At 48.9% G+C, this 12,379-nt stretch overlaps 3 protein-coding genes across 3 annotated transcripts in view; 2 read left to right on the plus strand and 1 right to left on the minus strand.

Annotated features, from left to right (window-relative positions):
* LOC113842075 (scavenger receptor cysteine-rich domain-containing group B protein-like) overlaps positions 1-12,379 on the plus strand; it is a 124,751-nt gene that overhangs the window by 31,405 nt on the left and 80,967 nt on the right. The gene's annotated exons all lie outside the window — the stretch shown is intronic.
* On the minus strand, positions 435-5,461 carry LOC140000409 (olfactory receptor 14A16-like). Its single transcript, XM_072030295.1, has 3 exons — positions 5,356-5,461; positions 4,604-4,675; positions 435-1,393 (listed from the first exon to the last, which is right to left on the minus strand). The coding sequence occupies exons 1-3, from the start codon at positions 5,459-5,461 to the stop codon at positions 435-437; spliced, it is 1,137 nt and encodes a 378-aa protein (XP_071886396.1).
* On the plus strand, positions 10,930-11,520 carry LOC140000410 (olfactory receptor 14C36-like). The gene has a single exon (XM_072030296.1). The coding sequence runs from the start codon at positions 10,930-10,932 to the stop codon at positions 11,518-11,520; it is 591 nt and encodes a 196-aa protein (XP_071886397.1).

Below are 12,379 nucleotides of genomic sequence, written 5' to 3' on the forward strand. Positions count from 1 at the left end.
GCACTGCCACTGACTGCCTCCCACACAAGTGGTTCTTTGACCATGGAGGGTGCACACAGATAGCCTACCTTCTTCAGAGTCAAAGACTCATTGAATAAATTCATTGAAGTGACCCACAAGCATTATCAAGTCCAACTGATTTCCAATGTGAGGAGAAGTTTTGGGTTGATTCACATGATCCAAACTATTTCACTGGTTGAATAATTAATAATTTTCCCAGTCCCTTTCCCATTGCCTTGTGTTGCAGAGCTCTCCTTTGTCTGTGGAACACAAATAATGATCATATTTCTCTCTGGACATCTGTATCATTTTATCATCATTAGTAGACATCTTCAGTAAAACAAAGTAAGAGTAAAAATAAAAGGAAAACAAAATGAAAACTGTATCTCGGTCTGTAATGAGTTGCATTATCAGTGATATGCAGAGGACAGTAACTATATTGTTTCTGAAAAACACCCAGACATCACTTTCCACACAGCATCCTTCAGCACCTGATTCCTCATGCTGTAGATGAGGGGGTTCACTGCTGGAGTCAACACTGAGTACAGAACAGCCAGTAAAATATTCAGGGATGAGGAGGACATGGATGGGGGTCTCAAGTAGGCAAATGTGCCAGTGCTGATATACAGGGAAACTATGGCAAGGTGAGGAAGGCAAGTGGAAAAGGCTTTGTGCCGTCCAGGTTCAGAAGATATCCTCAGCACAGCCCTGAAGATCTGCACGTAGGAGTAAAGAATGAAGAGAAAACACACTAAAAGTGAACATGCAGTGAAAACAATAAGCCCAACTTCTCTGAGGTAGGCATCTGAGCAGGAGAGCTTGAGGATCTGGGGAATTTCACAGAAGAACTGGTCCACAGCATTGCCTTGGCAGAATGGTAGTGAAAATGTATTGGCAGTGTGCAGCACAGCATTGAGAAACCCACTACCCCAGGCAGCTGCTGCCATGTAAACACAGGTTTTACCACATATGATGGTCCTGTAGTGCAGGGGTTTGCAGATGGCAACATAGCGGTCATAGGCCATGATGGTGAGAAGATAAAACTCTGCTGGAATAAAGACAGCAAACATAAAGACCTGGGCAGCACATCCCGGTAAGGAGATGGTCCTGGTGTCCCAGAGGGAGTTGGCCATGGATTTGGGGGCAGTGGTAGAGATGCAGCCCAGGTCAAGGAGGGCAAGGTTGAAGAGGAAGAAGTACATGGGGGTGTGGAGGCGGTGGTCGCAGGCTACGGCTGTGAGGATGAGGCCGTTGCCCAGGAGGGCAGCCAGGTAGATGCCCAGGAAGAGCCCGAAGTGCAGGAGCTGCAGCTCACGCGTGTCTGCAAATGGCAGGAGGAGGAACTCTGTGGGAAAGCTGCTGTTGGACATTTGTTGCATCTGGGCATGGTTGCCTGTCCATGGAAGAATAGACAGTGACATGTTAGAGAGAGTTTTCTGAGCAAAAACTAAACCTTATTTCATAGAAAACATCCTCACCAAGACTGCATTCTCACTGCATCTTCATCTGAAGAAGACTTGCTCCTGCCTGGAGCTCTGCATCTCTCTGTCTAAAGGTGCCACAGAGACCATGCAGATCCTCTTTAGACTCAGCAAGAGTTAGTACTGCTGAACAATCTATAGTAAAGAGCACCAGGAATGGATCTCAGGCATCCGCTGGCCAGAGGCATCTCCCTCTTTACAAGTGCTGCGAAGGAGTTCCAACAATCCCACAAAAAACAAGGAAGGTTGTGTTGGTGCTCTCTGTAAGCTAAAGAGTGTGGAGTGAAATTGTGAGGTTCCTCAGACCTAGAGGTCCCTTTCAGTATAATGCTCTATTAGTTTCAATCCCTTGTATAATCCTGACAACAGCATTATTATCCCCCTGACTGCCCTCCAAAGCAGGAAGTTGAAAGCAGAGACCTCAGAGAGTGCCTTTCCTTCAGGTATGGCAGGTGTTGTTCTTCCCTTTCAAGAATCTCCCCTGAAGATGTCCTGTGGGTGCTGTGGAGCTCTGAGCAGGCTGCCCCAGGAAGCAGCCTCTTAGCACCTGCAGGAACCACCTGCCCTGTCCTGCCCTGCTAGGGGGGTTTCCTTCCACCAAAATCTTGTCCCCGCAGTGCCTCAGGCAGCTCCCGGGGCAGGCTGAGTGCTGAGCCTGGCAGGCGGCAGAAGCCCTGCCCCAGCACACAGCCCCTGGGGCACAGCAGGGACTCTGCTCTGCACCACAGCCCTGGACACCCCTGCCTGCACCCCAGTTGCACAGCCTGCAGCCAGCCTTGTGGGAAGGAACCCTCATGTCCTGTCCCTCTGACAGCTTTGGCAGGTAATCCCTGCTCTAGAGCTTTTCACTCTTCTCTTATACAAAGAAACTGCAAGTGTTCTTGTGAAAAATCCCATAGGCTGTGGGATGTGCCAGCAAATCTGGAGATGGCACCAGGAACAACAGCTGTGCTGCCTTGCAGCCAGAGACTTACCCTGTTCAGGGCTGTGAAGATTTCAACAGTGAGCTCTCAGCATCCCTCCTCCACACTGCCTTTAACATCTCCCTCCCTTCTCTCAGCCACCCTTGTCCCCTGCAGGCAGTGCCCCCAGCTTTGTTGATCTGTGCAGAGGAGCTGCTCCTGAGCAGAGTTGTCTCTCTTCAGTGCTGCCCACTTGCCAGGGGCTCCCCTTGGGCCCAGGAGCCTGGCCCAGCTCATCAGCACAGGGAGCTCTTGACAAGTCCCTGGGCCTCCAGGGGAAAAAACTTTGAATCAGACTGATGCAATCCCTGATGTTTCCTCCCTTAGTTGAGGAATGACACTTAGTGTCAGCAGTGTCATTTTTCCTATCATGAGAATTTTCATCAAAGAATCAGCTTGTCCTCTTTCACTTTTAGGCAGGACACCCAGCCTATGGCTGGCATGAATCACATTTTCCCAAGCTCAGGGAAGTGATCACAGGGAGCCAATTGATGCATCTCATTCTGAGTTCGATGTCCTAGGCCTGTAATGGAGCCCAGAACCTCCCACACCAGTCACAAATCCACACAATTTCTCTAAACTCTGTTCATATATGTAAAAAATACTCTAGATTAAGCTCCCATGGTAATTACAGGAGATAGAGAAGAGTGGTGAGTAGTTCAAATCATAGAATCATAGAATATCTCAAGTTGGAAGGGACCCACAAGGATCACATCCAACTCCTGGCACCACACGGGTCTACCTAAAATTTTAGACCATGTGACTGAGTGCACAGTCCAAATGCTTTTTAAACTCTGACAGGCTTGGTGCACTGACGACTTCCCTGGGGAACTAGTGAGGTGTCCAACCACTGTTCTGTACTTGTATGCTGCTCACCTGGGATCCTCACTAAAAGTCTTTTATTCTTCTTCCTCACACCCCTTGGGATGTGGGACCCCACAATTTCAGGATAGTGACTGCCAGGGCTGACACGGATCATCACGTCCCTGACCAGCTCTTTCTGGCATGCAGGTATCAGATCCAGGTTTGTGTTTACTCTGTTGGCCCACCTGGCAGCTGGACCTAGAAGCTATTTCAAGACGCTCTAGAAAGTACCTGTACTGTTTCCACAGAGCTCTGTTCCCCTTCTGGAAAATGGCAGGAATGATAAGAAGCCCTCAGGGAGACCCACACTCATACATCCAGAGACTTCTCTGGGGTGCTTAACAATGACTATGTCCGCTTGGTCGCCCTGGCTGCAGGTTCTTTTTCTCCCACCATGCTATCCCTTCTCTGCCCCCTTCTCTGATTGGCACCCACAAGGGCTCACGGAACTTTTCACAATGCCACATAAAGGAGCTCCATATATCCAAGCAGGAAATCTAACTCTGGATCATTCCAGCCTGTCTGTCCTGAAGTCTGTATCCACCCACTGAAGGATCCCATAGCTGCATGTCCTGTCCCACCATGCTTTGGCAGTGACTCCATGGATGTCAGAAATCACAGGCTGCAGCTTGTTCTGATCTATGCTCCTGGCTGAGGGTGTCGGTACATCTTTGGGCTGTCACATCTCAGCTGTTGGACGGTGCCAAACTCTGCCTGCTGTGTGCAATGACAAGGAGAAACAGAGCTGGGATGAGCAGCTCTAGCAAGAAATGGGTTTGCTTTTGGCCTATCTCTGCATCCCCTGTGGGCCATTGGTGGAGGTTATGCAGCTCTCCAAGAATCTCAAGGTACTGCTGAGAGGCAGACTCTGAAAATGGTTGGTCTGTTCCTTGACAGATACATAAAGGGATAAGTAAAGGATGGAGGAGAGAGAAAGGAGTTTGAGAGCACAGGCACATGAGTGGAGTGTCCTACGTCTACTAAATTAACAGGTTCCAACAATTCCCTTGTAGGTAGAGGGGCCTTACTGAGACATCTTGATAGATTGGAATGGTGGTCAGTCACCTACCATTTAAAATTTAACAAGAACTAATGCCAGATGCTGCACATCAGACAGTGTATTCCTGGACATACATATAGATTGGGGGATGAGTGGATGGAACATAACCCTGCAGAAAGAGATCTGGGGGTTGTGGTTCATGGTAAGCTCAGGATGAGTTAACAATGTTCCCTGCAGTGACCATGGTCGAGTTGATCCTGCAGGAGGGCAGCATAGCCGACAAATAGCAAGCTCACAACTCTGGTCTTTGGGAGAGCAGTCTTTGGCCTCTTCAATATCTGATCGGAAGAACACTGTGAGATAAGATCCTGGAGAAAAGAGAAGTCCAACAAAGATTGTTAATATTCCAGGATAACCTCCTACAAAATCAATAACAGTACATCCCAGGAAAGATGAAATCAGGCAAAAATGGCAAGAGGCCTGCATGGATGAACCAGGAGATCCAGGCCAAACTTCAACCCAGAAAAGAAGCATAGCGACACTGGAACAGATAACATGAGAGGAATAAAGAGGCCTTGTGTGGGCATGTAGGGATGAATATCAGAAAGCTAAAACCTGACTCTAATGGAATTTGTCCACGGATGTCTGCGGCAGTAAGAAGGGATTCTGGAAGTACATAAGTGACAAAAGAAAGGTTCTGGAATATGTGGATCCACTGCTGAATGAGGCCCAGGATCTGTTGACGCAGGACAGGGAAAAGACAAGAGGTGCTGAGTTCCTTCTTCACCTCAATCAGTACAGGCAAGGCTGCCCTTTGAGAATCCCAGGTCACAAAGAAAGGGGAAAGTCAGGGGCAAGGAAGATGTACACTTGGTGGGAGTGGGTCAGGTCAGGGCATACTAGACCAAATGGGATACACAAGTCTATGGGAACTGATGGGATTCACCCATGAGAGCAGAGGGAGCTTGCAAGGTCACTCTCTTGGTCACCTGGAATCAGTCCTGCTGGCCAGGAGAAGCACCCCAAGACTGGAGGAAGGCATATGTACTTCCTAGCTGCAAGAAGGGCAAGGATGAGAGCCCAGGGAAGTACAGGGTGTTCAGGCTCCACTCCATCCCTGTGAAGACGATGGAGCAGTTCATCCTGGAACCCATTTTCAGGCTCAGGAAAGGCAAGAAAATCATCTGGAGCAGCTGGGACATCTTCATATAGGGGAGGCCACGCTTGACCAATTTGGACATGAAATGTCCATGCTGAAATCACTGACCTGGCAGAAGAAGGCCGAGCAGTGGTTATAGATCTGGATGTAGGAATAGAAGGTATTTTGAGCAAGTTTGCCGATGACACCAAACTTGGAGGAGTTGTGGACTCGAATGAGGGTGGAAAGGCCTTGCAGAGGGATCTGGATAGGTTGGAGAGCTGGGCGATCGCCAACCGCATGAAGTTCAATAAGAGCAAGTGCCGGGTCCTGCACCTGGGACGGGGAAACCCTGGCTGCACGTACAGACTGGGCGATGAGACGCCGGAGAGCAGCCTAGAAGAGAGGGATCTGGGGGTCGTGGTAGACAGCAAGTTGAATATGAGCCAGCAGTGTGCCCTGGCAGCCAGGAGGGCCAACCGTGTCCTGGGGTGCATCAAGCACGGCATCGCTAGTAGGTCGAGGGAGGTGATTGTCCCGCTCTACTCTGCGCTGGTGCGGCCTCACCTCGAGTACTGTGTGCAGTTCTGGGCACCACAGTATAAAAAGGACATGAAACTGTTGGAGAGTGTCCAGAGGAGGGCTACGAAGATGGTGAAAGGCCTGGAGGGGAAGACGTACGAGGAACGGCTGAGGGCACTGGGCCTGTTCAGCCTGGAGAAGAGGAGGCTGAGGGGAGACCTCATCGCAGTCTACAACTTCCTCGTAAGGGGGTGTCGAGAGGCAGGAGACCTTTTCTCCATTAACACTAGCGACAGGACCCGCGGGAACGGGGTTAAGCTGAGGCAGGGGAAGTTTAGGCTTGACATCAGGAGGAAGTTCTTCACAGAGAGAGTGGTTGCACACTGGAACAGGCTCCCCAGGGAAGTGGTCACTGCACCGAGCCTGACTGAATTTAAGAAGAGATTGGACTGTGCGCTTAGTCACATGGTCTGAACTTTTGGGTAGACCTGTGCGGTGTCAAGAGTTGGACTTGATGATCCTTAAGGGTCCCTTCCAACTCAGGATATTCTATGATTCTATGATTCTATGAGATCTCCTCTGACTTCAGTAAGGTTTTGTAGTGGACTAACCTGGAAGTAGCTAAGCACCACACAGCAGCTAGTTTGGTCCCCCTACCCGGTGGGTCTAAAAGTGAGAAAGCTTGTGGGCTGAGATAAAGAGAGTTTAATAAGCAAAGCAAGAGCTCTGAACACATGCAAAGTAAAATGAAAATAAAATAATGAAATGAAATGAAATGGAATGGAATGAAATGAAATGGAATGGAATGGAATGGAATGGAATGGAATGGAATGGAATGGAATGGAATGGAATGGAATGGAATAAAATAAAATAAAATAAAATAAAATAAAATAAAATAAAATAAAATAAAATAAAATAAAATAAAATAAAATAAAATAAAAAGAACTTGTTATTCTCTACTTGTCATTGAGAGCAGAAGTTCAGCCATTTGCAGGAAAACCATGTTTCATCAAGTGTAACCAGTAGTTGCAAAGGAGGATGTAATATTTCTCAATATTCCTCACACCATGAATAAAAGAAAAATACAGACATCTTAAGTGTTTCTTTAATAGCTCAATAAATGCCAATCTTTTTATTTCTGCCTCAGCTCAGCATAAAAGACACATCAACTTAGTATAGAATCATAGAATCATAGAATATCCTGAGTTGGAAGGGACCCTTAAGGATCATCAAGTCCAACTCTTGACACCGCACAGGTATACCCAAGTTCAGACCATGTGACTAAGTGCACAGTCCAATCTCTTCTTAAATTCAGTCAGGCTCGGTGCAGTGACCACTTCCCTGGGGAGCCTGTTCCAGTGTGCAACCACTCTCTCTGTGAAGAACCCCCTCCTGATGTCAAGCCTAAACTTCCCCTGCCTCAGCTTAACCCCGTTCCCGCGGGTCCTGTCGCTAGTGTTAATGGAGAAAAGGTCTCCTGCCTCTCGACACCCCCTTACGAGGAAGTTGTAGACTGCGATGAGGTCTCCCCTCAGCCTCCTCTTCTCCAGGCTGAACAGGCCCAGTGCCCTCAGCCGTTCCTCGTACGTCTTCCCCTCCAGGCCTTTCACCATCTTCGTAGCCCTCCTCTGGACACTCTCCAACAGTTTCATGTCCTTTTTATACTGTGGTGCCCAGAACTGCACACAGTACTCGAGGTGAGGCCGCACCAGCGCAGAGTAGAGCGGGACAATCACCTCCCTCGACCTACTAGCGATGCCGTGCTTGATGCACCCCAGGACACGGTTGGCCCTCCTGGCTGCCAGGGCACACTGCTGGCTCATATTCAACTTGCTGTCTACCACGACCCCCAGATCCCTCTCTTCTAGGCTGCTCTCCGGCGTCTCATCGCCCAGTCTGTACGTGCAGCCAGGGTTTCCCCGTCCCAGGTGCAGGACCCGGCACTTGCTCTTATTGAACTTCATGCGGTTGGCGATCACCCAGCTCTCCAACCTATCCAGATCCCTCTGCAAGGCCTTTCCACCCTCATTCGAGTCCACAACTCCTCCAAGTTTGGTGTCATCGGCAAACTTGCTCAAAATACCTTCTATTCCTACATCCAGATCGTTTATAAAAATATTGAAAAGTACCGGCCCTAAAATGGAGCCTTGAGGGACCCCACTAGTGACCGCCCGCCAGCCTGACGCAGCGCCATTCACCATAACCCTTTGGGCCCTGCCCGTTAGCCAATTGCTCACCCATCGTATGATGTTTTTATTTAGCTGTATGGTGGACATTTTGTCCAGTAGGATCCTATGGGAAACCGTGTCAAAAGCCTTGCTGAAGTCCAAAAAAATCACATCAGCTGGTTTCCCTTGGTCCACCATACGGGTGATCTTATCATAAAAGGAAATCAGGTTAGATAGGCAGGACCTACCCTTCACAAACCCATGCTGGCTGGGACCAATGACTGCATTGTCCCCCAGGTGCACCTCAATACGTTCGAGAACCATCTTCTCCATGATTTTACCAGGCACTGACGTGAGACTGACAGGCCTGTAATTGCTAGGGTCTTCTTTCTGACCCTTCTTGAAAATCGGCACAACATTTGCCAGCTTCCAGTCTACCGGGACCTCTCCAGACTCCCAGGATCGTTGAAAAATAATTGAGAGAGGTTCCGCGATGACGTCTGCCAGCTCCTTCAGCACCCGGGGATGAATCCCATCCGGACCCATGGACTTGTAGGGATCCAGGTGGAGTAGCAGATCCCGCACACGTTCAGGGTCGGTTGGGAGTTTGTCATCCCCACCGTCCCGGTCCTCCAGCTCAGGGCACCCTGGGTCCCGAAGCCCATCATCGGCATTGAAGACAGAGGCAAAGAAGACGTTAAGCGTCTCTGCTTTGCCTATGTCATCGTCTGTGAGGAGACCTTCCCTATCAAGGAGTGGCCCTATGTATTCTTTAGTTCTCCTTTTTCCATTCACATATCTAAAAAACCCCTTTTTATTTTCTCTCACAGACACAGCCAGCTTCAACTCTAGGTGTGCTTTAGCCACATGAATTTTCTTCCTACAAACACGAACAGCATCCCTGTATTCTTTCCACGTCACCTGGCCCTCCTTCCAGTAGCAAAACACTCTCTGTTTCCGCCTAATCTCCATCAGAATGTTCCTGGTCAGCCACGCTGGCCTCCTGCCGCGCCTGCCTGACTTGCGATATTTAGGAATTGCCTGATCTTGTGCTTCTAGGAGGCATCGCTTAAAGAGTGACCAGCACTGGTGGACATCAAGGCCTTCAAGAGCAGCTTCCCAGGGGACCTTGCTGACTAGTTCCCCGAGCAGCCTGAAGTCCGCCTTCCCCATATCTAGGGATGAGGTTTTGGTGGCACTTTTCCTTCTGTCACCGTAAATTTTGAACTCAACCACTTCATGGTCGCTATGACCGAGGCGGCCACCAATCACCACATCTCCCACCAGACTCTCTCTGTTTTCTAGCAACAGGTCAAGGAGGGCACCTTTCCTAGTTGGCTCCGTTAGTACCTGCACCAAGAAGTTATCATCTAGGTGCTTCATGAACCTCCTGGACTTGCTCATGCAAGTAGAGCAGGTCCAGAGAAGGGCCACAAAAACTTTCAGAGGGCTGGAGCAGGTCTGTTATGAAGAGAGGCTGGGAGAATTGGGGTTTGTCAAGATGGAAAGGAGAAGGCTCCAGGGAGACCTTACAGCAACCTTCCAGGAGGTAAAGTGCCTATAGGAAAGCTTGGGAGGGACATTTCATCAGGGAATGTAGTGACAGGACAAGGGGTAATGGCTATAAAACTACAACAGGGAAATTTTAGATTAGATATTAGACATTCACTTACTGATGAGCCACGTAAGCACAGCATCAAGGGTTTCTGTTTCTCATACTGCCCCCCATGACACATAGGTTGAGAGTGAGCAAGATATTGTGATGGGACTCAGCCAGAAAAGCTAGGCCAAAGTGATCAAATTGCTGTACCTTGCCATTCAGCACCCCCTGCAGCCCACCACCCCACGACCAAAAGCACACTACGGACAACAAATACACCTTCTGCAAGGGAGAGGAGAGGAGAGGAGAGGAGAGGAGAGGAGAGGAGAGGAGAGGAGAGGAGAGGAGAGGAGAGGAGAGGAGAGGAGAGGAGAGGAGAGGAGAGGAGAGGAGAGGAGAGGAGAGGAGAGGAGAGGAGAGGAGAGGAGAGGAGAGGAGAGGAGAGGAGAGGAGAAGAGAAGAGAAGAGAAGAGGAGAGGAGAGAAGAAGAGAAGAGAAGAGAAGAGAAGAGAAGAGAAGAGAAGAGAAGAGAAGAGAAGAGAAGAGAAGAGAAGAGAAGAGAAGAGAAGAGAAGAGAAGAGAAGAGAAGAGAAGAGAAGAGAAGAGAAGAGAAGAGAAGAGAAGAGAAGAGAAGAGAAGAGAAGAGAAGAGAAGAGAAGAGAAGAGAAGAGAAGAGAAGAGAAGAGAAGAGAAGAGAAGAGAAGAGAAGAGAAGAGAAGAGAAGAGAAGAGAAGAGAAGAGAAGAGAAGAGAAGAGAAGAGAAGAGAAGAGAAGAGAAGAGAAGAGAAGAGAAGAGAAGAGAAGAGAAGAGAAGAGAAGAGACCTTCAAAGATCGACTAGTCCAACTGCCTGATCTCTACAGGGCTAAACAAACGTTACAGCATGTTAATGAGGGCAACGTCCAAATGCTTCTTGGATACGGATAATCCTGGAACAAAAATTGGGTCTCAAAGAAGCCTGTTTCAGTGTTTGACCACCCTCAGAGTCAGAGCCATAGCCTGCAACAACCACCTCCACACCCCCATGTACTTCTTCCTCCTCAACCTTGCCCTCCTCAACCTGGGCACTATTACCACCACTGTTCCCAAAGCCATGGCCAATTTCCTGTGGAACACCAGGGCCATTTCCTCCTATGGATGTGCTGCTCAGATTTTATTCTTTTTCATTTCAGCAGAGTTTTACCTTCTCACCATCATGGCTTTTGAAAGCTACATTGCCATCTGCAAACTCCTGCACTATGGGACAACAATGGACAGCAGAACGTGTGTCAACATGGCAGCAGCTGCCTGGGGCAGTGGCTTTCTCTATGCTGTGCTGCACACTGCCAAGACCTTTTCCCTCCCCCTCTGCCAAGGCAATGTCCTGGACCAGTTCTTTTGTGAAGTTCCCCAGATCCTCAAGCTGTCCTGCTCAGATGTCTACCTCAGGGAAGTTGGGCTTGTTCTGATTAGTCTCTCTTTAGCTTCAGCGGGTTTTATTTTTATTCTTTTCTCCTACGTGCAGATCATCAGAACAGTGCTGAGAATGCCATCAAAGCAGGGACAGCACAAAGCCTTTTCCACATGCTTCCCTCACCTGGCTGTGGTCTCCATCTTTTCCAGCACTGCCATATTTGCCTACCTGAAACCCCCCTCCATCTCCTCTCCATCCCTGAACCTGGTGGTGACAGTGCTGTACTCAGTGGTGCCTCCAGCAGTGAACCCCGTCATCTACAGCATGAGGAACCAGGAGCTCAAGGATGCACTGAAGAAGCTGAGTCAATCAGTAGTCCTTCAGCAGCAATAAGCTGCCCATGTCTCTTCACAAGGGATTTCCATTTCATCTCAGGAAACTGCTGGTCTTTGTGCTTTTTCTCTGTGATAACCTTGTGTGTCTGCCTTCACTCCACTTCTTCACAGTGGCCTAAACCCACTTTTTTTTACCCAGAGGCCCTTGTATTTGTATCTATTGTTAAGGTACAGCTGGCTTCCCCTGTCACATCTCTTTAATAAAAGGGTATTTCCTCAGTGCTGGTACCTGGACGTTGGGTTCTTCTTCCAATGTTGTAGTCAGGAACAGGATGAAGAAATTGTTTTATTATCAGGTGGAGGTCATTGCTCTATGAAATTGCTGTCAATTGCTCTATGTCCAGGTGGAGGCCAGTGAGGAGTAGTGTCCTTCAGGATCTGTCTTGGGACCAGCACTGTTTGATATTATTATCAGTGACGTAGACAGTGGGATCAAGTGCACCCTCAGCAACTTTGCCAATGACACCAAGCTGAGTGGTGCTGTTGATACAACAAAAGGAAGGGATGATATCTGTTTGGACCTGAGCAAGCTTGAGAAGTGGGCCCATGTGAATCTAAAGAGGTTCAACAAGTCCAAGTGCAAGGCATTGCACCTGGGCCAGGGCAATCCCAGACATGAGGACAGACTGGGAGAAGAACTCCTTGAGAGCAGCCCTGCTGAGAAGGATTTGTGGGTTCTGGTGGACAAAAAGTTTGACATGAGCCAGCAGTGCATACTTGCAGCCCAGAAGCCAACTGCACCCCAGGCTCCATCAACAGAGGAGTGTCCAGCAGGATGAGGGAGGTGATTGTGCCCCTCTGCTCTGCCCTTGTGAGGCCTCATTTGGAGTGTAGGGTCCCCAACATGAAAAGGAAGT

The sequence above is a fragment of the Anas platyrhynchos genome, chromosome 32, assembly GCF_047663525.1.
Source record: "Anas platyrhynchos isolate ZD024472 breed Pekin duck chromosome 32, IASCAAS_PekinDuck_T2T, whole genome shotgun sequence".
NCBI classification, from domain to species: domain Eukaryota; kingdom Metazoa; phylum Chordata; class Aves; order Anseriformes; family Anatidae; genus Anas; species Anas platyrhynchos.